This window comes from Protomyctophum bolini (assembly GCF_963924005.1).
Source record: "Protomyctophum bolini genome assembly, chromosome: 3".
NCBI lineage: Eukaryota > Metazoa > Chordata > Actinopteri > Myctophiformes > Myctophidae > Protomyctophum > Protomyctophum bolini.
In genome coordinates this window covers 26,555,866-26,578,365 of record NC_137864.1, presented here as the reverse complement: position 1 = coordinate 26,578,365, position 22,500 = coordinate 26,555,866, and the positions used below count along the sequence as shown (strand labels likewise).

The window sequence follows — 22,500 nt, the reverse complement described above, 5'->3', positions numbered from 1 at the left end:
ACTATGTCAGGTTTCATTGGAGGGCTTTAATCAGATCTCCGCTGAGTCAGCCAAACTATATTTGGGCCGCCTGATCCGTTTTCAAAATTTTACCTCCTCTCCTTCACCCCGTCTCGCTTTCCTCTGCATTCCCCTCCCTTTCTGGCTGACTCCTTTGTTTTTTTTACGGGAACCGGGTCTTTAGGAGCGGAGATCGGAGAAGAGGAGATTTTGTGTTGCTTCTCACCCGTCATGATCAAGAAGATGATGTATTGATCGTGTGCATGCGTTTCCTAAAATTTGTATTTTGTCCTGTGTAAGTCAACAGTATTGCTGATTGCAGCAATACATTCTCTCAGTTGAGTTAACAGTGGTTACGCACACCTATAACTTGTCTATACTGCTGGTTGGCCACAGTTTAACCCCAAAGGAGTAATTGGCTGTTACTAAATAATCCTACAGTAGCTGTTTGAGGGTTTCAAACCGACGACGCTCCGGTCACACATCTAGCGCTTTTCAGCTACAGAACGCACAGCTTCCATATCATCCATTCACCGCTTGTACAACTAAGCTTGGTAGAACAGCTTTGGAGGTTCGATGTCATGAGAGATTTGAGTGTTGAAAACAGAACTGAATATCTCTAATTGCAAATCACATTTTCTGTGTGCAGTATGTGTGTATGTGAGTGTTTATGTGTATAGTATATATATATATATATATATATATATACACTGTATATATATATATACTGCTGGGCCGTTATCGGCGTTAGCGTGCTGCGTTAACGTAACTCTTCTCGCGTGATTTAAAAACATATCGCCGTTAATCTATTCTCAAAGTTGGGTCTGTACCATAGACTGTAAAAAATATGGACAAAGCGTTCTGCGGGTCTAACATGAACGTAAAATGAAGCCTGTCAGTCCTTGCAATGGAAGTCGCCATCTTTCTAGATCCGTTTGGGCCCAGCTGGCCATTGGCTGGCCCAGACAACGAGGCGGGACTTCCCCCCTTCTTCTTCGTTGGTTTTTATTTTGACTCGAGTGGGTGGGGGATCCCGTTCATAGACTGTAACGGTAGCCACGCCCCTCAGAACATGCGCGACTTTATGGTCATTTTTTTTATAAATGGGACCATAATTTTCCTAAAAGAATATTATGACATTAGAAATGAGACTTTAAACTAGTGACTGGAAGAAGAAAGTATTCATGACCATGTTTATTAAGGTAATACAGTCTAGGTGAAGTTGGGCCCAAATACATGGACTTCTATGGGGCTATGGGTTTTTTTGAGCCCAATGACAGCGCCACAACAGGCCATTATATGAACTTTCATTTCCTTAGTGGCTTCACAAAATATCTGTCTGACTGCCCCCCTGGTCTGTACTGAGAGCTGGGTCTGCATAGCGGCCAGGAGGTGGGCCTCGTGCATGTGTGAACAATTCTACAAGCTTACAATATGAAATATAAGGTATTAATAGGCTAGGTGTATTGTTAATATCCTTAATTTAAATCTTCAAACTGAGATATATTTTAAAACTGTTAGCAAAATCATATCTTAAATTATATATTTTATGACTATATTTTATCACGGTCATCATGAATAAACAATTTAAACACAAGTACATCTTATTGAACATTATTTTCATTACCAATTATCATAAGCCTTCTGTCACCGGGCCTGAGAAACCCGTTCTCAAGGACTTACTTCTGGTCATTATTTAGGTAGCGCACACATATTTTGAATGCCTTCGGCAGAGTTCAAATGAGCCATTTTAATGTAGCTTTAATGTATCTCTTAGGCCGGCAATTATTGGTTTTGGCTGTTTTCTTTTATGACAAATACCGTCAAATATTATTCCCCTTGGCTTGGACATTGTTGACGGTTAAGAATATAACCATGAATATAAGTGTGCTCTCTCCCTCTCTGCTTGTTTTCTCTCTTTCTCACATACACACGTCACATGTCTGTATAGCACGGGAGGGAATTACACAGTGACAGAATTAGAGAGATTAGAGAGAATTATGGAGAGATTGACACGTATGAGAAGTTGCGTGTAGTAATGAAAATAAGGTTAAATGCAAGCTGTGTAACAGCACTGTGTCCTACCTCTCAAATCAACAACAATGCACACGCATTGACATGATCCAACACAGATGCCTGAAGAGGCTTCACAGCAGCTGTCCATTAACTAGCATCATTGTGAGGTTGCGTCGCATGCAGGTGCAATCACTGGGCTAATCACAAAACGAACATGGAATTAGGGATGGAGCTATAATCGTTATTATCGTTTGTTGCAATAAAAGCGCTCACTATAAACATAATATTGCAGAGATTTAAATGTATCATGAAAGTGTCATCAGCTAATGTTCCCCTCCAGAATATGGATATTAGGGTGCAAGTGGATAACAAACGTGTCATATTTAAGAGTTTTGAGTGTATTTTGATTATCACAATTATATAGTTAATCGCAATAATTTTGCCATAATAATTGTGATATGAAATTTTCATATCATCCCATTCCTACATGGAATACCCAGCTCTGTTAAGTAGGCCTACTATGAGTATAAAAAAGCTCTATGCAGACTTTGAGGAGACTGTCCAAAAGCTTAAGACAAAGCTAGACAAAATATTTCTGTTACTCCTTCATGTTCAATTAGTTTTCAATCAAACCTATAATGCTGTAAAATTATGTGGTTAGGCTGTGTGGTTGAATTCACCTGCTTGTCCTCATAAAAAATGGTTGTGGGCATTTCTTCTTTATACCATATGTCATTCCAGACATTCTGTCAGGCAATTTGTATGTGAGTGTGAGTGTGAGTGTGTGTGTGTGTGTGTGTGTGTGTGTGTGTGTGTGTGTGTGTGTGTGTGTGTGTGTGTGTGTGTGTGTGTGTGTGTGTGTGTGTGTGTGTGTGTGTGTGTGTGTGTGTGTGTGTGTGTGTGCATGTCTGTCTGTAGATTATTACAATAGTAAGGCTTTCACTTCTAGTGATTTTTACTAGTTGACTAGTTTACTAGTCGACTAGTTGCCTAGTTTACTAGTCGACTAGTTGTCGACTTTCTATCTTTTTAATGATATTTGTACATTGGTGACTATAATCTAGCAGATCTTGAGGCCTACAAAAACGGGAGAAAAGAAACAAACAAAAAAAAAGGCTTTTTTTTCTAGTCAACTATAGTACCAACAAGGTCGACTAGGGGATTTACTAGTCGACTAGTTTAATAGTCGACTAGTTGCTTAAAGCCTTATACAACAGTATACAAAATAGGTTCTCTACACCTGTACCTACTTCAAACACTGTCTTATTAAGTCTTGAATGAATGTTGCCCTTTCAATAAACTTTGAGTTATCCTCTTAGCTGTCAGGATGCATGATGAATCCTCTATTGTTAAATCGTCCTATTTCTTCTATCCAAACATGAGTCATCTCAATTGAACTTTGATTCTTGAGCAAAATTGGAACCATTTGTCAACATGTGCAGGAATGGGCAAGCTGTCCCACTCTACACATAGCATGACTAAGAGGTTAAACTGTGTTCAGCTAGATAAATCTTGAGAGAATGTTCGGTGACAAAACAGGAAGTAAACAATGCTGTAAGTCTCATCAGTGCTTTGACTTATTGACTGTGGCTTTGGAAAATCTACAAACAAACAAGCACGTGTTGTTATCGACGACGGTCCAGTGTTGATTATTTCCTATTAAACCTTGACCCCAGGCCAGCTACTGACCTGGGAATCCCTCTTTTTACTGGCGTACTGCTGTAATGCATCCACAAAAGTAAGATAGTGTTTGAAAACAAATTCTGTTTGACAGTTTTATCTCAGGCTCAGCCGTCAGAAAGGAATGGGAATGGATGGGTCCGATGACTCATCATCGGACCCATTCTGAGTTTTGTGTAATTATTTGTTTCCACTGTGTGCAGGAAAGAATGATTCTGTGTTATTAATACTGTACATCATACACAATAAAATCCTGAGTGTTGGCTTAACTCTGACAAATCTAACCAGGGCAAGGGTCCATCTGGTTACAATCTATAGACTCTTGGGGTTAAACGAACACTCAGGACATTACAGTGTAAATGCAGTCTGCAATGCTACAGCTGCAGGTCTTGTTTACTGTTTTCTTTCTCACAATCTCCACCATTTACTGTATGTCAACAAGTTTGTAGTACATGATGTGTTTTCCACTGCTACTTGTTTCAGAGACATCCTAGACTGTGTAGCACGGCTTGGGTCTTCTTTGTATTATCTATGTCATTGTCATCTCTCCTATTGTAGCCGCGTCAAGGCTGTAAATGAAATGGCTGCAAAAGGCGTCCTCTCTCTCTCTCGGTAGGCAGACATGTTTATGGCTCGCTACGGCACGATTGCTAGTGTACTGTATGGCCGTAAAACAAATAATCTTTCACAGCATCTGTCAGGTGATAATACAGTATAGTTAGACTGGGAAGGACACTGCAAATGCCTTTGTTACTGTAAGTTACAGTACTGTGTGTTTGCACTCAAAAACGTAATTTGTGTCTCTTCTCTCTTTGTGCGTGTGTGTGCGTTGCTTTTCCAGCACGTCGTTGAGACAACCATCGTCGACTGCCAAAGTGTGCCTGGTTTGCGGAGACGAGGCATCAGGGTGTCACTATGGGGTGGTCACGTGTGGCAGTTGTAAAGTCTTCTTCAAGCGCGCCGTGGAAGGTACAGTATATAGCCCCCTCATGTTGTGTAGCTCGCTCATCAATACTGTACTTAATTGACTGAAGTTTTGTTGCATGCAAAAGTCACATACTGTACCTCAGTTGCTCTGAGGTGACGATTGCACCTCCAACAAGTCTGAGGAGCTGCACCATTAAATCCTTCGTGTTAATTACATTTGCACACTATCAGAGTTACGAATGAATAAATGAACACCACATATTCTACTGTGTGATGATCACATGACCACTCAGATGTTTCTGTGTGGAAACAGGTGAGAATTACCCTCACGAAAAAATGTTGTACAGGTGCCAAGAAAAATGGTTCCATGTTTTTCCACCTTCAAAGACAAACACGGCCTTTATTGTGGGTGACATTGCTGTAGTTGTATACTTAGAAGTAATATGCGACTTACTTTATCCCCTCTGTAACTGTTTTGGGAATTCAAATGCTAATTATCTGAAGTAACTCTCCATAACATACTGTAGTGGCAGCAATAAATCATCACTGCATCATTCTGCATCAGCCTGTTAAAGGGCGGAGTAGAAAACAGTGACTTTAGAAGATTCAGTGCTAAATCTATATCCCAGATTCTGTACAGATATTGCTGTAATGAGATTACATGTGACTCTCCGAATCCATCACAATGCCTGCCTGTTAGTGTACAGTAATTACAGTAGGCACATGAGATACTGTACATGAGATACATGGGGTCGTCTTAGGTATAATACTTACTATACTACTACTAATACTATAATACTTTATGTTGTCAGATTTCTTATTCTGTAGTCATATTTTCACCCTGTTCTGTTTAGATAAGTATTCCTGTTTGGGCTTTAGACTAACACGCACGCACGCACAGAGAGTATACGTATACAGTAAGGTTGGTAGATAAATAGAGCCATCACTTGTCTTTTTCTATTAATTAAAATTATTTCAGGATATTGTTTTGGGTAGCACAGTGAAATGAGATCAGAACCCACTACACTTGGAAGAAACTTTTGTCTTGGCCGTGCGTCGTACAGCTCTCTGCATGCGTGTCCCCAGCAGAGGCTGCTTGTTTCATTTCATCCGACCAATCATTCCGGATGATTGCACGAACAGATCTTTATGTCTTGACGTATTATTACACGACAACATCCTGAGTGTTCATTTAACTCGGAGAGCATAGAAATAGATGAATAACCACCGTGTCACGAATGCCTTAAATCTGTGATTCAGGGCATTTATTGGTCTTGTTTTTTAGTTGACTGGCACGTCAAAAAGAACCAGTGGGCAGAGAGAATCAGCAGCCTTCATAATGTGTTTCTCATTGTCTGCCTGTTGCCTGCGGCGGTGCCCTAACTCATTCACTCTCACATACCCAGCACATGCACACACAAGCAAACACTTCAGCCAGCCAGCCAGCCAGTCAGCCAGTCAGCCCCCTAGGTGGTTTCCCAGGCTATTGGCAGAATTGCAGTCATTTCCTATCAAATCACGCCTTCGTTTTGGTGATATGTTTAGCACACAGCGACATTATGGAGACCTCAAACCGGATTACGTGCCTGGTCTTATCGAATCAGATATGCCCCCGTTCTTCCTCTTGAGCGCGGAAGGTGGGGAGACAGTGGCAGTGAGATGTTAAAGATCTGACAAATTTGTGTGTTTGTTTGGGAGTGCTGGTTATGTGAGGCCCTCTGAGGAGCACTTTCTGCATATCGTCTGCCTGCTCAGACTTATCCAGTCTGCCTTCAGAGCAGAATGACACCAAGGCACTTTGGCTTGTAGGTAAACAGCCCTTTATTAAGGCAAGCTATACAGTCTTATTTGATTATTGGTCATTTTGACTGTATACTGTACACTTGCAGGTTAAAATTTTCAACTTCATGTTTATTGTCACATCACGAGGTTACATAGGTGTAAAACCTGACCACAGAACTGCTGCTATACAGTATGTGGACCTATTGTTACGTTGCCACTTTTTGGCACCTCATGTCTAATATTTGCTTATTTTTATGTATACACATGTAGATGTTTTTGATTTCTCTTTCTGTTTTCTCCTTACTTTTCCTGTCTCTGTACCACCCCCTGGCCCGCACACTCATACCCCTTTCCTTGAAAACAACAAAAAATGGAGCTTGCAATAAAGGTAAGTTCACCCCACTTCTTTACAACCTGTAAACCTGTGATGTGACAATAAAATGTATTCCGATTCCGATTCTAGAAAATTTACAGTGAAAATTACAGTGTTTTCCCTATATAAGCTCCAATGATTTGCAGTTCTAAAATATATTCATACAAAGGGAGAAAGAAACAAAGGAAAAGACAGATAAGAAGACATCAATGTCAAATATACTGTAAATACAGTAAGGTGCGTGCTCCCAAAAATAAACGCAATGTGGCAGAATAGCACAGTCTCTTGTGAAAGTAAAAGAGCATTTAGCAGCATCGGTGCCTTGCTATTCCTCGATCACCTACAGTATAGTTCAACTCTAACCCTGAAGGCCGGACAACGGGGTGAGACCTGGCTTGAGTTACCCCAGGTCTTATTTAGTGCTGGGTGAACTGCATCAGACTACAAATGGTTGTGAAAACAGATTGTGAAAAGATTCTGTATGTGTGTTTCATCTTTGTTGCACAATAGTGGACACGAAACATATTAGAGAGACTTATAGGGTACATGCATACCATAACAAATTGTGTTAATTTAACACTCTAGATGTTGCTGTGTGGCACACATTACGAGTTGGATTCAAAACCGTGAATGTGCAAATGCATGTATCTGGGCCAATCACACCAACTGGCTGAGCTGAGACTGCATGTGTATTTCCGTCTATATTCAGTATACTGTAGTACAGTGAGACTGCGTGTGTCTTTCTATCTATATTCAGTATACAGTAAAGTACCATGTACATGTATATACTGTACCATGTCAAGTACTGTATTACATTTGATGGCTGTGTGGTATCCACTTGAAAACTGAATACTCCCACTGACTTTTTGGTATTATTGAGTACCAATAATACCAAAACTTGGAACGATGCAAGTTGGAAATGAATGCCCCACCCAGTTATTATGTCTGTGTCATTGTGATGTCAGAACATCATTGTCAGTACAGGCCAGCTCCATATGGAGATCTAGGGGTGATCAGTGCACGTTGGGGGGTGATCAGGTGTGATCAATTGGCTAATAAAGGGCGAGGTCGCGCAACAGCGTGATGTGAGAACATAATTGTGATGTCAGAACAGGCCAGTACTGTATATGGAGATCCAGGGCACTGTCTGGACAACCGGCGATCCGATGGCCTTGACAACGGGCACTGCACTCCCTGTAATAGTGTGGAACGTGTGTGTCAAATGAAGTCGGTGGGGCAGACGTATGTACAGTACACATGTACATACACACAGAGACGTGGTGCAATTATAGATAGATAATATACTGTAGATAAGTTTATCTGTTTTTTAACACTGCTGCCTGTTCTATAACACTAGATGAATATTATACTGTAGCTATGTGTTTTTATCTGTTTTTGAATCCTCTTAAGCTGCGTTTGATTCACTTTGAAGTAAAAGTCTGCCCTTAAACTAAAGTCACATGTTATTGCGGTGATCTACGCATAGTTCATTGGTGAACATGAGCAACTGATTTAAAAACTGCACTTGTATGTGTATACAAGACTCGCCAAAGCATTCTCTGTGTTTGATAAAATGGAAATGTCTCTCTGCGGTTTATTATTAAAATGACATTGGGATAATTCAACCCATTTCAGGGCTCTGAAGTTCTACGTTTTCGTTGCATATGCAACCTAAATTTAATCTGTGCAACCTCTAAATGTAATTGGGAGCATGACCGCAAATAATTGTCCTGGTGTGACCTTTTTTTTTCCATAGCACTGCAGACGAATGTCTCTTTGTGTGTCCACAGTCACACTAACATTCACCACACTCGCTGGGCCTTGGTGAGACAATCATCTTTCAAACCATACCTCTTATTTTAGATTGATTAAGTTTAGCTATCAATCACTTTACTAAATCATTACATAAACCGCTAAAGACCCGATAAAGTAAACTATAACATTAACATTTTGACATCACAGGCAATGCATGACTCCGCATTAGGAAATTAAATGTCCTATTTTAAGGCCAATTTAAGTGATCATTCCACCAAGAACGACACATTTTGAAGTGTGAGTCATTATAAAATCAATATTTTACAGTATTACCAGTGCTTAATTTGTAACTCATTAGGTGCCGGAGCCGCTCATGCACGATTTTGACGGTTTTATGGTTTTTTTTGGCAGCTTTATGCGGTTATTCTGGCCTATTTGCGACCTCTCCTGCCCCAGAGTGACAGCCAGGCAGTAACAAACACATTATTTTTACCCACATAGTAAACAAATGGGTGAGAGAATATCAATCACCCAAGTGTCATCATTCAGATTATATTTAATTAGTGAAAGACGTGCAAACAAGCAGAATTTTGGCGGTTTTGTGTGTTTTTTTTGGCGGTTTTATGAGGTTATTTTGGCCTATTCGTGGCTGCCTCCGTTGTTCCAGAGTGACAGCCAGGCAGTAACAAACGCATTACGGTATTTATATTTGACCCAGATAGTAAGCAAATGGGTGAGAGAGAATACCAATCGCCCAAGTGTCACCATTCAGCTTTTATTTAATTACTGGGAACGTTGGCACTGGGAAGAGGAGGCTACTTTTTCAAAGTCTGGGTTGTAGGACCGTCTAATGAAAATACAGAGCTGTGCCACATCTACCAGTCGATTCATCGAACTGAACAGAATAAATAACACTCACATAGAACTGAAGGGAATAAATAACAATTACATAAATAAGTAGGTCTATATTGTATGAGGGGTCATGCCTGTGTTCCCTCGGACCTACTGTGTATGTTCTCTCAGTTTAGGGTTAGGCCTGGGGTTACAGGTTAGAGTCAGGCTTAGTGTTAGTTTGTTGTAAATTGTAGTTTTGAGGGAACATAGGCTTGAGGGAACATAAGAGAGAACATATAGACAGTACGCTCCCGTGCGTCTTTGCTCCTTATATTTTGGTGGGTGCTCCTACGGTACACTGCATGCATGCTGCTAGTGCTCGAAATGTCGTCATGGTTGGGAATGCTAGGAAAGTTCAGTTTGAACCTTGCTTTTGCAAGCATGAACAACTGGATAATTTTGTAACCCAGTGTCGTCATGCATGCATACTGGACTCAGACCACTAAAGCCTCTTCAGTGTTTTATTAAATGGAGCCGTCTCTCTCAGCTCTCCACTGCTAGTCAAACACTACAAGAGCTTACAGTGTTAAGTGCAACCCATACACTGGCCTGATTTAATCGAGGATGCGCGCATGTGTGTGTGTGTGTGTGTGTGTGTGTGTGTGTGTGTGTGTGTGTGTGTGAGTGTGTGTGTGAGTGAGTGAGTGTGAGTGTCCTTGTGATGTGTGCTGTTAGCTGCGTTACCTCACATGACCCGTCCCGTACACAGCTGCTGCTGCTGCTGTTGGGTGCTCAGACGAGCGAGCGAGAGAGAGAGAGAGAGAGAGAGAGAGAGAGAGAGAGAGATTAGGGGTTAGGGTAGCGACAGGCGGAGGAGGGGAATGGAGGGAGGAGAATAAGAGAGGACAGTGAAACAGATACAGACAGAGAGAGAGGATGGAGGAAGGACGAAGGTTAAAAAAATGCAAACGCAGACAGAGATGGAGAGAGGAAGAGCTGAGAGAGAGAGAGGGAGAGAGAGAGGGGGGGTAGGAAAGTAAGAAATAGAGTGAGAGAGAGGAGGTGAAAGAAGAAGAAGAGAGAGAGAGAGAGAGAGAGAGAGAGAGAGAGAGAGAGGCAAAGCGATGTGTCAGCAATGAGCTCCGGAGGTGTAAGTTGGGACGTGAGGAGACGTTTCACGCACGCACGCACAACCGCCCCAAAAAACTGAGAATCCTCAGCTGGGCCTGTGAGATATGAGTGGAGACTGCAGAGGGAGAGCGGGCATCGGCACAAGGCGAATAATCCAGCCGAGTGCTTTCATTTCTTTTGGCACCGCCCGCCTCGAGGGACGCAACTTTATGGTCTGCCGTAGCTCATTAGGCCCACTAACTGGCTCATAGCCCCTCTTCACTACCACACTAGTTAGTATTCCTGAGTTGCGGACACATCCGATGAGACCTTGTTGTGTCTATGCATGGTCTGTTTTTGCACAGCCAAGCCGTTTTGTTTTACCCGGGTTTGGCCCAGTTTCGCTCTGGGACTGTTTTCGGAACATAGGTTTGCACATCAAACGGCTCTTGACGTTGAAATGCTGAAGGCATTTTACCAAAAATGTTAAGAATAATTTTCTCCTCACGGGTGAATATTCACTCTCTGGATTTTTCTGTCATACAGACTCGAAGTCAAATACTCACTGTATAAGTCTGTACTGTAAAAGTTATATGTGGCTTCGTAAATGGTATAGGAAGACTTTCTATGGCGATTAAACAGATTTATTTTTATGCAAAGAGAGATTATTGTTTTGAGGTATAATCACAGGAGCCACAATACCCGGCAACTAAGGACACAGCCACTTTGAAGCTTTGTTGAAGCTCAGAAGCATGATTTTTATAATAATTATTATTTCTCAGGAGTACTTCAAAACAATGTTAAGATACAAATTTATATATATATATATGCTGGCCAAAGAGAACTTCCCCAGGGAAAGGAAGGGACCGCACACTCCAGAAGACTCAGGACAAGATTAGTGATGCTTCATTTCTTTATTGCACGACGCGTTTCGCCGTTTGGCTTCGTCAGGTGCTTGCATACACACACACACACACACACACACACATATATATATATATATATATATATATACACACACACGTCTTATTTTTTATGCTACACTGACACAGACAGCATCTCTGCTCACTGCCCAACAGAAGCGCAAATGGATGACAATAGGTCAAGGTCAAATTTTAACAAAATAGAAGACAAAGAATAGAAGACATAAATAGATACAGTGAAAGTGTTTTCACAATTTCACATTGTTTTCACAGCATTATGCAATGCTATTTTATTGCATAAACTCTAACTTTACATAATACTGCATGTAAAAAGAAAAATAAATTAATCGTTTATAAGCAAAGTCAGCTGAATCTTACACGCACGTACGGCAACATGTTAAGACTATGCTAAATTTGGTGTGTGGCATAAAGCGTGGCATGGAACATGGATTGGAGTGCTATCATCCATTCCTGTTTTTGCAGGACAATGCTGGGCACGTGGTTTATACATTTTTTAATTGATTATTAAATGGTTTATTTACATAAATATAGCACATTTTATTGTTAAACAAACAGATTGTTACCAGTTCCCTACGTTCAGGATAGGGCAACGTTGTTGCTTTTTGAACTGTTGAAGAACAAGCTTGTAAATGAACTGTGGGCTCTTGCTTGATTCAGTGCTCAAACTTGCATTTCTTGTTTGAACGGGTTCTCTTTTAGTAGCCTACAGTACATGGGTACAAAACTCCTGCTATCTGCAGCTGTACTTCACCTTCACTTGTTATATTTCACTCTTGATGAGATCAACGCTGCAGCGGTTGCTTTTATCGGGCCATCAATGAAAGTGGTTGACAAAGGTGTTAAGACAAAGGGTACCAATCTATTCATGTTTGGCATAATCGCACACTTGAATAGGTGCTGTACACTTTGTTGTGACAGGATCTGTGTTTCCAATCAAACTTTGTGTGAATATTCATGAAGCAGAGTTGAGCTGTGCTGTACAGTCAATAAATTAAATAAAAGCACTATGTTACTGCCACTTGTTTCTCACCCATTACAGAATACACAAATCATCACGAAAGTCCGAATGTCCAGTGTAGTGTGCTGCTCATGTTAAGAGCTGCAGAGCTTCAGTACACCTCAACCCATCTGTGCATTGATTTATATATATTTTTTTTTTCCTTTCTGCTTTTTTTGATAGGTTAAAATTATAGTCTGACAGGAAATAGGGAGAGAAATGGGGGAAGACAAAGGCTGTTGGGATCGGGAGTCGGGAGGCCGCGGCACGCCGTCAGGCTGGCTCAGCAGCCTAGGTGCCCAGACGGTTGCACTAACCGGCCGGTCCGTAGATTGATTTGTGACATGGATGTCTCCCGTCAGCTTTAGACTTTTTCTTTCTTTTTTTTTTACAATGTTGTTTCCCAACAGTATTTAACCAATGGCATTTTCATAAGTGCATAAAGGGGTAAAAATTATTGTGATGCTACTTTTGCTGCGGACTTCATAACTGCGATTATTATTATTAATATTTGATTCAAAACATTTTTTTGGGGGGGAGATACGGTAAACCGTGATTTATTACCGCGATAAATAAAAGCCATACTGTACCTGTACCGCCCCAGCGCTAAACACACATTCATCTCAGACATACAGTACATGTCATATTCTCTCTCGCACGCGCACGCACGCGCACACGCACGCACACACACCACCTCCTACTTCTGTGATCAGAACCTGATTAGATTAATTGTATTACATAAACATTTGTCCCCCATGTTTTTACAATAGAACAGTCCTCATATTCCAATGGAATGATTGAAACATGTGAAAAAGTCCTGATTCTCTTTTGTAACTCAATCTCAAAGCAAATACCCACTAGAAAGACATTCCTTATGACTCTCATAACATTCTACGTTGTTCTGTTAACTCTTCCCTAAATATGCACAGAAGCCAATGCTATTTCAATAAATACTCTGAATTGTAACGTCTCCATCCCATGTTTTTGAGCAGAAAAGCCAAGTCAAGGCTGACAATAGCACTCAAAGGTGTAATCGTCGCGCGCACGCACGCACGCACGCACACACACACACACACACACACACACACACACACACACACACACACACACACACACACACACACACACACACACACACACACACACACACACACACACACACACACACACACACACACACACACACACACACACACACACACACACACACACACACACACACACACACACACACACACACACACACACACACACACACACACACACACTGAATAGAATAGTTTGTTGATACAAGACAGCTGTATTCAATAAAGCTCTTCGTGTGGACGTTGACTGGGAGAAGTGTAGCGTTATCCACGCCAGCACATTATTTACAACATGTCATCAGTGACCAGACATGTTGGTCCACTATGCTTATTAATCCTACTTCTCACAGTCCTCAAAGTGGGGTCCGGGGACCCCCAGGGGTCCTTGAAGGGGTTCCAGCAACATTTTGTAATAATAGCATCACAATCAGTTAAACATTATTGTAGAGCTGCTACAAAATAATCTTGGAGCAATTTATAAAATCTTTGTAATGTTGAATCATTTTGAAGAATTGACACATTTTTACACAAATCTTGTAAGGGAGTCCCTGGCTGGCAGTGACACTAAATATTTTCAGATATTTCAGGTCCGCAGCATGGTGGTCTGCAGCCAAATGCAAATTAATTTGGGGGTCCTTGACATGAAAAACTTTCAGAACCTCTGCCTTATTGAAACAGGGTAGGAGAGAAGACACTGTTTGACCTTTCCTCCCTTTCTCTCTCTCTCGCTCCCTCTCTCTGTGTCTCTCTCACTCCTTCTCTCTGTCTTTTGGTCACTACCTCTCTCTCTGTCTCGCTCTGTCTCCTTCTCTTTGTGTCTCTCTGTCTCACTCACTCCCTCTCTCCTTCTCTCCGTCTCTCTCTCTCTCCTTCTCTCTCTCTCTCTCTCTCTGTCTCTGTCTCAGTCTCAGTTACGTGACTGGATCAAGGTTTCCATAGCGCTCGGGTCGTCAATCTAAAAAACTCAAGCCCTTTTTTGGGTCCCGCCTCCCAGTGAGCATGCAGCACAGTCAGGGGTTCATCTGAGGACACGTCTCGCGCTGTTTATGCTTTTGACTGGCGGCTACGTCCTCCAATTGCGAGCGAGGGCTGAGGCGGGGGAATGTGCAGGGCCTCCAAGTCCCAGCACTGGGATTGGACGCCTTGGGCGTGTGTGTGTGTGTGTGTGTGTGCATGTGTGCGTGTGCGTGCGTGTGCGTGTGTGCGCGTGTGTGTGTGTGTGTGTGTGAGAGAGAGACTCATGTAACAGCCTCTGGAACGGGGCCATTTAACTGCGTGTTGTCCTGCTCCCAGCCCTTAAACACATGTCTCACGCCACACAGGTTCTTTGATCAAGAGCTGCGTGCACAGATGTACAGACACACGCACGCGCGCACACACACACACACACACACACACACACACACACACACACACACACACACACACACACACACACACACACACACACACACACACACACACACACACACACACACACACACACACACACACACACACAATTTGGGCAGAGGCGCTGATGCATCCAGACCAATTCACACGCAATCGCCTATTGCACCCCCGCCCACCTGCCCACCCACAGACAAGCACGCACTAACGTGTGCGCACACACTTTCTCGCTCAGGCACACATGCAGTCTCACATACACATGTACGCACGCACGCACCCACGCACCCACACGCAGCCACGCACGCACAAAACTTCCAACTCTCTTTTCCTCCTTTCATACGCAAGTGCACCCACATTGTACTGTACATGCACGCGCACATATACTGGCAGCATAGCCATTGAGATAAACAGAATTAAGACTAGGAAGCTTAAGTATGCGTGTGTGTTCACTGTGTTTGGGTGACCTACATTGTTAATAAGCCTATTGGCAGTATAGAGGAGCCGCAGATAAGATACCTGGTATTAAGCTTACACCTCTTTAAGTACACCTCTATTATGTGATTATTTATTTATGGCACAATACTACCTTTAACCCTGTGGAGGATGGTAACATGGGCACACACAATGTTGCCTGCCCTAAATACCAGGATAGCACACACTGCATGCACACACACACACACACACACACTCGCGCGCGCAGTAAATTCCAGAGTGATAACTTTAACTTTGAGAGCGTACAAATGTGAGTTAAATTAGCACTGAGGATTTGTACCGTGCAGAAGACCAACTATAAGGTCCCACAGTACCAAGGCCATGTTCATAACCAAAGACAGATCTGTACGGAGCATGGATGGGATTACATGCAGGCAATGGTAATAAGACACCTGTATACACACACACACACACACACAGGTATACAAGGGTAGATGTGCAGGGAATATTTAATAGATGCACATGGTTGGACACGCATCCGAGCATGAACACAAACTTGCACACACTCGTGCACATGCACACACACACACACACACACACACACACACACACACACACACACACACACACACACACACACACACACACACACACACACACACACACACACACACACACACACACACACACACACACTTCCTCCATGTCCTCAAGCCACCTGACCCGGGGTGACCTGTGCCATTCGGTGTGGTCATAATCTAGCGCTCATCTCTTCCTGCTGCCGGGTCACACCTTTGTTCTTTGACATCAATGCAAAATGTCTGGGCTGGCCTTCCCTCGCCACGTTGCACCTCCAGCATGCAGCCAAATCAGCACTGGCAATCTGGTGGGCTTGTCGTCGATGACTGCACCGATACAGTGGCAATTTTGGTTACAAATTTGGTTAATTCAAGATCTGTCATTTTGTTTACCCGCCAATAATTTGCTCTTTAAGATACACACACACACGCACACGCAGTCGCGCACATTCACTCCCAGACGACGTGCGTGTTCGCACATGCCAAATTATGCTATTGAGTCAGACACGTGGTCTCCATGCAAGTTGTGGCACTTCTGTTCTTATGCAATAGACGGCCATATTTCAACTTTTTGTGTTTATTATTATTTTTTGTAAATGAATGCCCTACTACTACTAAAAGAGTGTTGTGACATGACTGGTTGTGTGGTTCTAGATTGCCTATTTTTTTATAATTATAATAATAATGTTATTGATTTGTGGAAAGCTTATATATAATATTAAAAGAGAGAGAGAGAGAGAGAGAGAGAGAGAGAGAGAGAGAGAGAGAGATAGAGAGAGAGTAGCTTTCTCTCTTTTTAAAGAGAAAAGCTTTGCTTTTTTTGTCCAATTAAAAATAACTACAGGCAAATTTGCCAGCGGTTCCATCCCTCAAGGAGAGATAAGATATGCCATGAGTGATTGTCTACAGGGCTCTACAGGGCTCTACAGGGGGACATTGTCTACAGGGCTCTACAGGGGGACATTGTCTACAGGGCTCTACAGGGGGACATTGTCTACAGGGCTCTACAGGGGGACATTGTCTACAGGGCTCTACATGGCTCTACAGGGCTCTACAGGGGGACATTGTCTACAGGGCTCTACAGGGGGACATTGTCTACAGGGCTCTACAGGGGGACATTGTCTACAGGGCTCTACAGGGGGACATTGTCTACAGGGCTCTACAGGGGGACATTGGGGGCCAATGCTTACACTAGGAGTTAATAAAATAAAGTGCCCCTTTGGACAAATGTATGCTCCCCTGCTGATTTGTACCTGACCGCCATCGACCTCCATTATGAAATTAAAGTTAAAATATTTAAATGTGTTATACCTGTAGCCTATATGGGAAAGAAAAAATAAACTGACGGTTCTCTCTTGGCCTATATTGGTTGTGGGCACTGATCTCACTGACTTTGTGAGATAAGCCGCGGACACAGATGCAGACAGACCCGTAGCCGCGGACACAGATGCAGACAGACCCGTAGCCGCGGACACAGATGCAGACAGACCCGTAGCCGCGGACACAGATGCAGACAGACCCGTAGCCGCGGACACAGATGCAGACAGACCCGTAGCCGCGGACACAGATGCAGACAGACCCGTAGCCGCGGACACAGATGCAGACAGACCCGTAGCCGCGGACACAGATGCAGACAGACCCGTAGCCGCGGACACAGATGCAGACAGACCCGTAGCCGCGGACACAGATGCAGACAGACCCGTAGCCGCGGACACAGATGCAGACAGACCCGTAGCCGCGGACACAGATGCAGACAGACCCGTAGCCGCGGACACAGATGCAGACAGACCCGTAGCCGCGGACACAGATGCAGACAGACCCGTAGCCGCGGACACAGATGCAGACAGACCCGTAGCCGCGGACACAGATGCAGACAGACCCGTAGCCACGGACACAGATGCAGACAGACCCGTAGCCGCGGACACAGATGCAGACAGACCCGTAGCCGTGGGCGCGGACACAGATGCAGACAGACCCGTAGCCGCGGACACAGATGCAGACAGACCCGTAGCCGCGGGCGCGGACACAGATGCAGACAGACCCGTAGCCGCGGACACAGATGCAGACAGACCCGTAGCCGCGGACACAGATGCAGACAAACCCGTAGCCGCTGACACAGATGCAGACAAACCCGTAGCCGCGGACACAGATGCAGACAGACCCGTAGCCGCGGACACAGATGCAGACAGACCCGTAGCCGCGGACACAGATGCAGACAGACCCGTAGCCGCGGACACAGATGCAGACAAACCCGTAGCCGCGGACACAGATGCCGCGGACACAGATGCAGACAGACCCGTAGCCGCGGACACAGATGCAGACAAACCCGTAGCCGCGGACACAGATGCAGACAGACCCGTAGCCGCGGACACAGATGCAGACAGACCCGTAGGTGTCTTCCGTCGGCGTGCCGTAAGAACAAGGTGATATTCATTGTTCTTTAACATTGGAAATCCTCCTTCAATTGATTTTTTTATAATTAACATTATTCTTACACACATTAGTTGCCTCCACACATTCATCCAATCAGAGGTGTCTGAGGGGTCTTTTATCCGGTGTTAATTGAACTCAAAAGAGAGTGTCAAAATGGACCCATAATGGTCTATTTTTAACACGGATTTCTTTACTGTGTAACATGAGCAAGCAAAAAAGAGGAAAGCCTCTAATTAGCCAACACTCACGATAACTTCAATACAAGCTTCAATACAACACTGGTAAACAAAATAGCAGCTTCCATTTCCAGTGGATGTTCAGTTTTGTTCACTTCCTTAGTGGCTCTGTCTGCTGTCTCCAGACAGCCAAACTAAATTTAGGAGGAGCGTATCCGACGCAGCTGTTTGTTCGTCGTCCAAACGCTTGGATGAGCAGCCGTTCTGCAAGGCAGTTATTAGCATACTGCTGCCATGTTGTTTTTATGCACTGTATTCTCTCACTGTATAAGAGGTCAGTGGTAACAATTGCTGTGTGTGGGTGCATGAGACACCTGTTTTTTTATTGTTTCTGTGCCACTTTTCTGTGTCACTTTTCAGGTATAGCATAATAGTTTTTTGTAATAGGTGGAACTTTAAACGGTGACACGAGTGGCGTTTGCTGATGCAGACTAGACTACTGTGTGACTTGTTACGTAATCTGCTTAATGTGCCTGCTACTGTATGCTAGCTACAAACTGAGCCGAATAGGCTGTGACAATTCAAAACATTACTCGAGTGCATTAAGCCTAAGCCTCGGCCGAACAGTGTAGGCCTAGAAGTATAATGAGCCATTATGGGCCTGCTGTCTGGATAGGACAGGACATCATTTATTCAAATAATTGGTCATTTTTACGAGGGTTAGCTGCTCTTAAAAGCTATTGTAGAATTATACATTTGCATTTTATTTGTTGCATTTAGCTGTAAATGTAATTCTTACCTCTCTTAAGATCAGTTTAAATTACTGCAGAAACGTACACTGAGCTTCTCTTCCCATAACAGCATTACATTACAGGAGCAAAGCATTTATCGCCACAGTGGCCCGACAATACAATAACGTAAGAGAGATTGCTATAATAAGAATGTTAGGGAGAGGTGAAGAAATGAAGGAAAGTGAAGGAGAGAAGAGCTTTTCTTTCCCCCCAACAATAGATGATGTGAGCATCTGTTTCCACTCTAGCTGCTTCAAAATACCAGAGGAAGAACTGTATTGTACGTCTGCAGTGGTTCAACTCGTTGTTTGGCCTACAAAGTAGGCATACAGTAGTACAATATACACAGTAGGTTAGGGCAGCAGGGCTTTACATAGAAACAATAATAATCCTACTGAACGCGTTGAATTCCTGCATGTGCGTACGTGTGTATCTGTAGTTCACGTATCTCCAGGACAGTCCCGGCATTAATACTATAGTAATACTATAGTCTAGTGATACTATAGTCTAGTAATATAGTATGTAAATGTAAAATAGTATGAATTGAATGCTATTATTTAGTTTATTGGATATGTTTATAATTCCAAATATTGTATATTTCTGTTTACTTTGTACAGCACACTCATCAATGTCTCAGTAAAGATACCACAAAGGTTCTCTGTCTCCGCCTCCTCTCCTTATATGGTCAGCCTGACCCGTGACCATCACCTGTTCACCACTGTCAGTCACTACACCTGAACTGTTTACCGAGAGACACTCTTTCAACTATAGTCTAGTAATACTATAACTATAGTAATACTATAGTCTAGTAATAATCAGATTGTGAGGAGTTTCTATGAACAGTGTTGCTGTGTCTCCTGCTGTTAGTAACCTCACTCCCCTCCCAAGTGATGCATCCTGGAGTTGACAGACAACAGAATCTGCTCAGTGGGCGGTTGCCAGGTTGTGACATCATCAGCTAAAAGCAGACCCGAGTGGGGGCTCCATTAAGAGAACTCCCTGGGTTGCCATGTCATGGATCATAATGGCCAAGGAGTTTGGGGGCAATGATAGTGGGTTCCGTGTCTAAGAAGAATGAATTGTATCGCAGCTGTCCTTCTTGAGAAATATTGGAGCCAGATGTTCATCTTCTTTTTTTTTGTATTTGCGCATTTTTCTGCAGAGCATCATTTGGGGGAAAGAAAAAAGGGAGAAAATCAGAATGGCACAGTGAGATGCTGGCAATGTGGAGGAATGTCTTTATTTGTAGAAAGGGTAAGGGGAGTAAATGGTTCTTGGACAGGCTGCAAGTGGAAATGAGAGGCTGTTGGAGTCATTACGACTTCATGAATAAAAGTCTCTTGTGAGAGACAAGAGAGAGGAATCCGGTCCAGCGTTCGACTGTTTTACACAAAGCACACATGGCAAGACGCATCATTTATTAGTTAAGCTTTCAAGTGCTGGGACTTCTCACAGGCCCACATTTAGCAGGGTAAACATGGTGCGAGTGCACACACACACACACACACACACACACACACACACACACACACACACACACACACACACACACACAACGTGCACCTAAGTAAATAAACGGACTCCCTTCCTGACTCCCTTTCTCAGAACACACACACACACACACACACACACACACACACACACACACACACACACACACACACACACCGGACACCCCTACCAATCAGCTACAACTGTACTGCCTCAAAGCCTGTAATCCAGTCGAACAATTATTAACCAGATTCATGGGAAACGAGTGGGACAGCCAGTGGACAGAAGTCTTTTAGTATTTGCCATTTGGTCCGGCCCATCCGAGCGAGAGAGAGAGAGAGAGAGAGAGAGAGAGAGAGAGAGGTGGGGGGGTGAGGGGGGGTTCCAATGGACGGGCCGCGTTGCGTTTCCTGTGTCGCAGTTTACTGTTTTTTAGAGCAAGAAAAATGGGCTTATGTAACGGTCATGTGATTTTAGCCAGAAATAGTGGCGGGGCTACAGCTGCTGCTGCCTGCTCTCCTGCAGCTCGGCTCCTTGGCTTTTGGCAGCAGCCAGACAGACACACTGCGCACTTCTCCCCACTAAGCTCTGGAAGGGAAAACAACTTCTGCTCAGCCCTCCTCGGCACACAAATACTGCACTGTGGAAGTATACGAAAAAGAAAAGAAAAATTGGTTACGATAAAAACAAAAAAAATGAGTGCACCCGAACAAACAGAGCATACTGCACAATGGTGCGTGCATAGGGTCAACACTGTGCTTGCATTGAAGTATAGGAAAGACGCCAGCGTTGTGCATGTGGAATGCTGCAACTACTGCAAAGTGCAACTGACCCACATGCAGTGCTGTGCACACTTTTAGCTACAGCAAGGATGTGTATGAGACCAATGAACAGACAATGTGTTGATTCATTTTCAAGTGGAAATGTGTGCCAAGCCAGTCACACACACACACACACACACACACACACACACACACACACACACACACACAGTTGTATCATCAATTAATAACTCTTAGGTCCTTTGAGTCAGGGCCAGCACATGCGCATACGGTTATGTTTGTGATTTTGATATTGCTATACAGGAGTAAAAATGCAAGCTGTTTTGTTTTTGAAACGACCATGTGGAACCGCTTTGGCCATCCATAGCCTGAAGTGTATTTGCGTGTGTGTGTGTGTGTGTGTGTGTGTGCGTGCGTGCGTGTATGTGCATATCTGTGTGTGTGTGTGCGTGTGCATGCGTGTATGTGCATATCTGTGTGTGTCTGTGAGCGTGCGTGCATAAGTGTGAGCACATTTCTGTGCATGTGGGCGTGTGGCGCTTAGAGACTGGTGGACGTGTGGAGACAGGGAGGGAGGGAAAACAAAATGGAGGGATGAAAAGAGGGATGGAGGGTGGGTAGAGAGAGAGAGAGAGAGTGGTACAGTGCAGAGGTACTGGAGCGGAAGGAAGCGCTCTGAAATGGGAGATCATTGGGTTTAGCTGAGGGCGGGGCATGAGGCTAGAGAGGGACTCTAACGTTAGCATCACTGTCACAGGGGGCGACCCGGGCTGCACCCGGCCTCTCCCTGCTCAACGTCCATGCATTCATGCACACCAACATCCTCAGCGTTCATTGACCTCCTCTGAGAGTGACAAATGGAACCTCCAATTAGTCACTCTCAGAGTTCAATGAGCACCGAGGATTTGACTGAGTGCACCGCTCA

At 43.7% G+C, this 22,500-nt stretch overlaps 1 protein-coding gene across 2 annotated transcripts in view; it reads left to right on the top strand.

Annotated features, from left to right (window-relative positions):
- Positions 1 to 22,500, top strand: part of nr3c2 (nuclear receptor subfamily 3, group C, member 2) — a 119,446-nt gene that overhangs the window by 59,300 nt on the left and 37,646 nt on the right. The window contains exons 3-4 of one of the 2 annotated variants that reach the window (XM_080757064.1): positions 4,538 to 4,665; positions 6,782 to 6,793. In XM_080757064.1, the coding sequence (XP_080613190.1) occupies positions 4,538 to 4,665; positions 6,782 to 6,793 (140 nt within the window). The remainder of the gene's footprint in view (positions 1 to 4,537; positions 4,666 to 6,781; positions 6,794 to 22,500) is intronic. The other variant, XM_080757065.1, reaches the window with a different exon arrangement.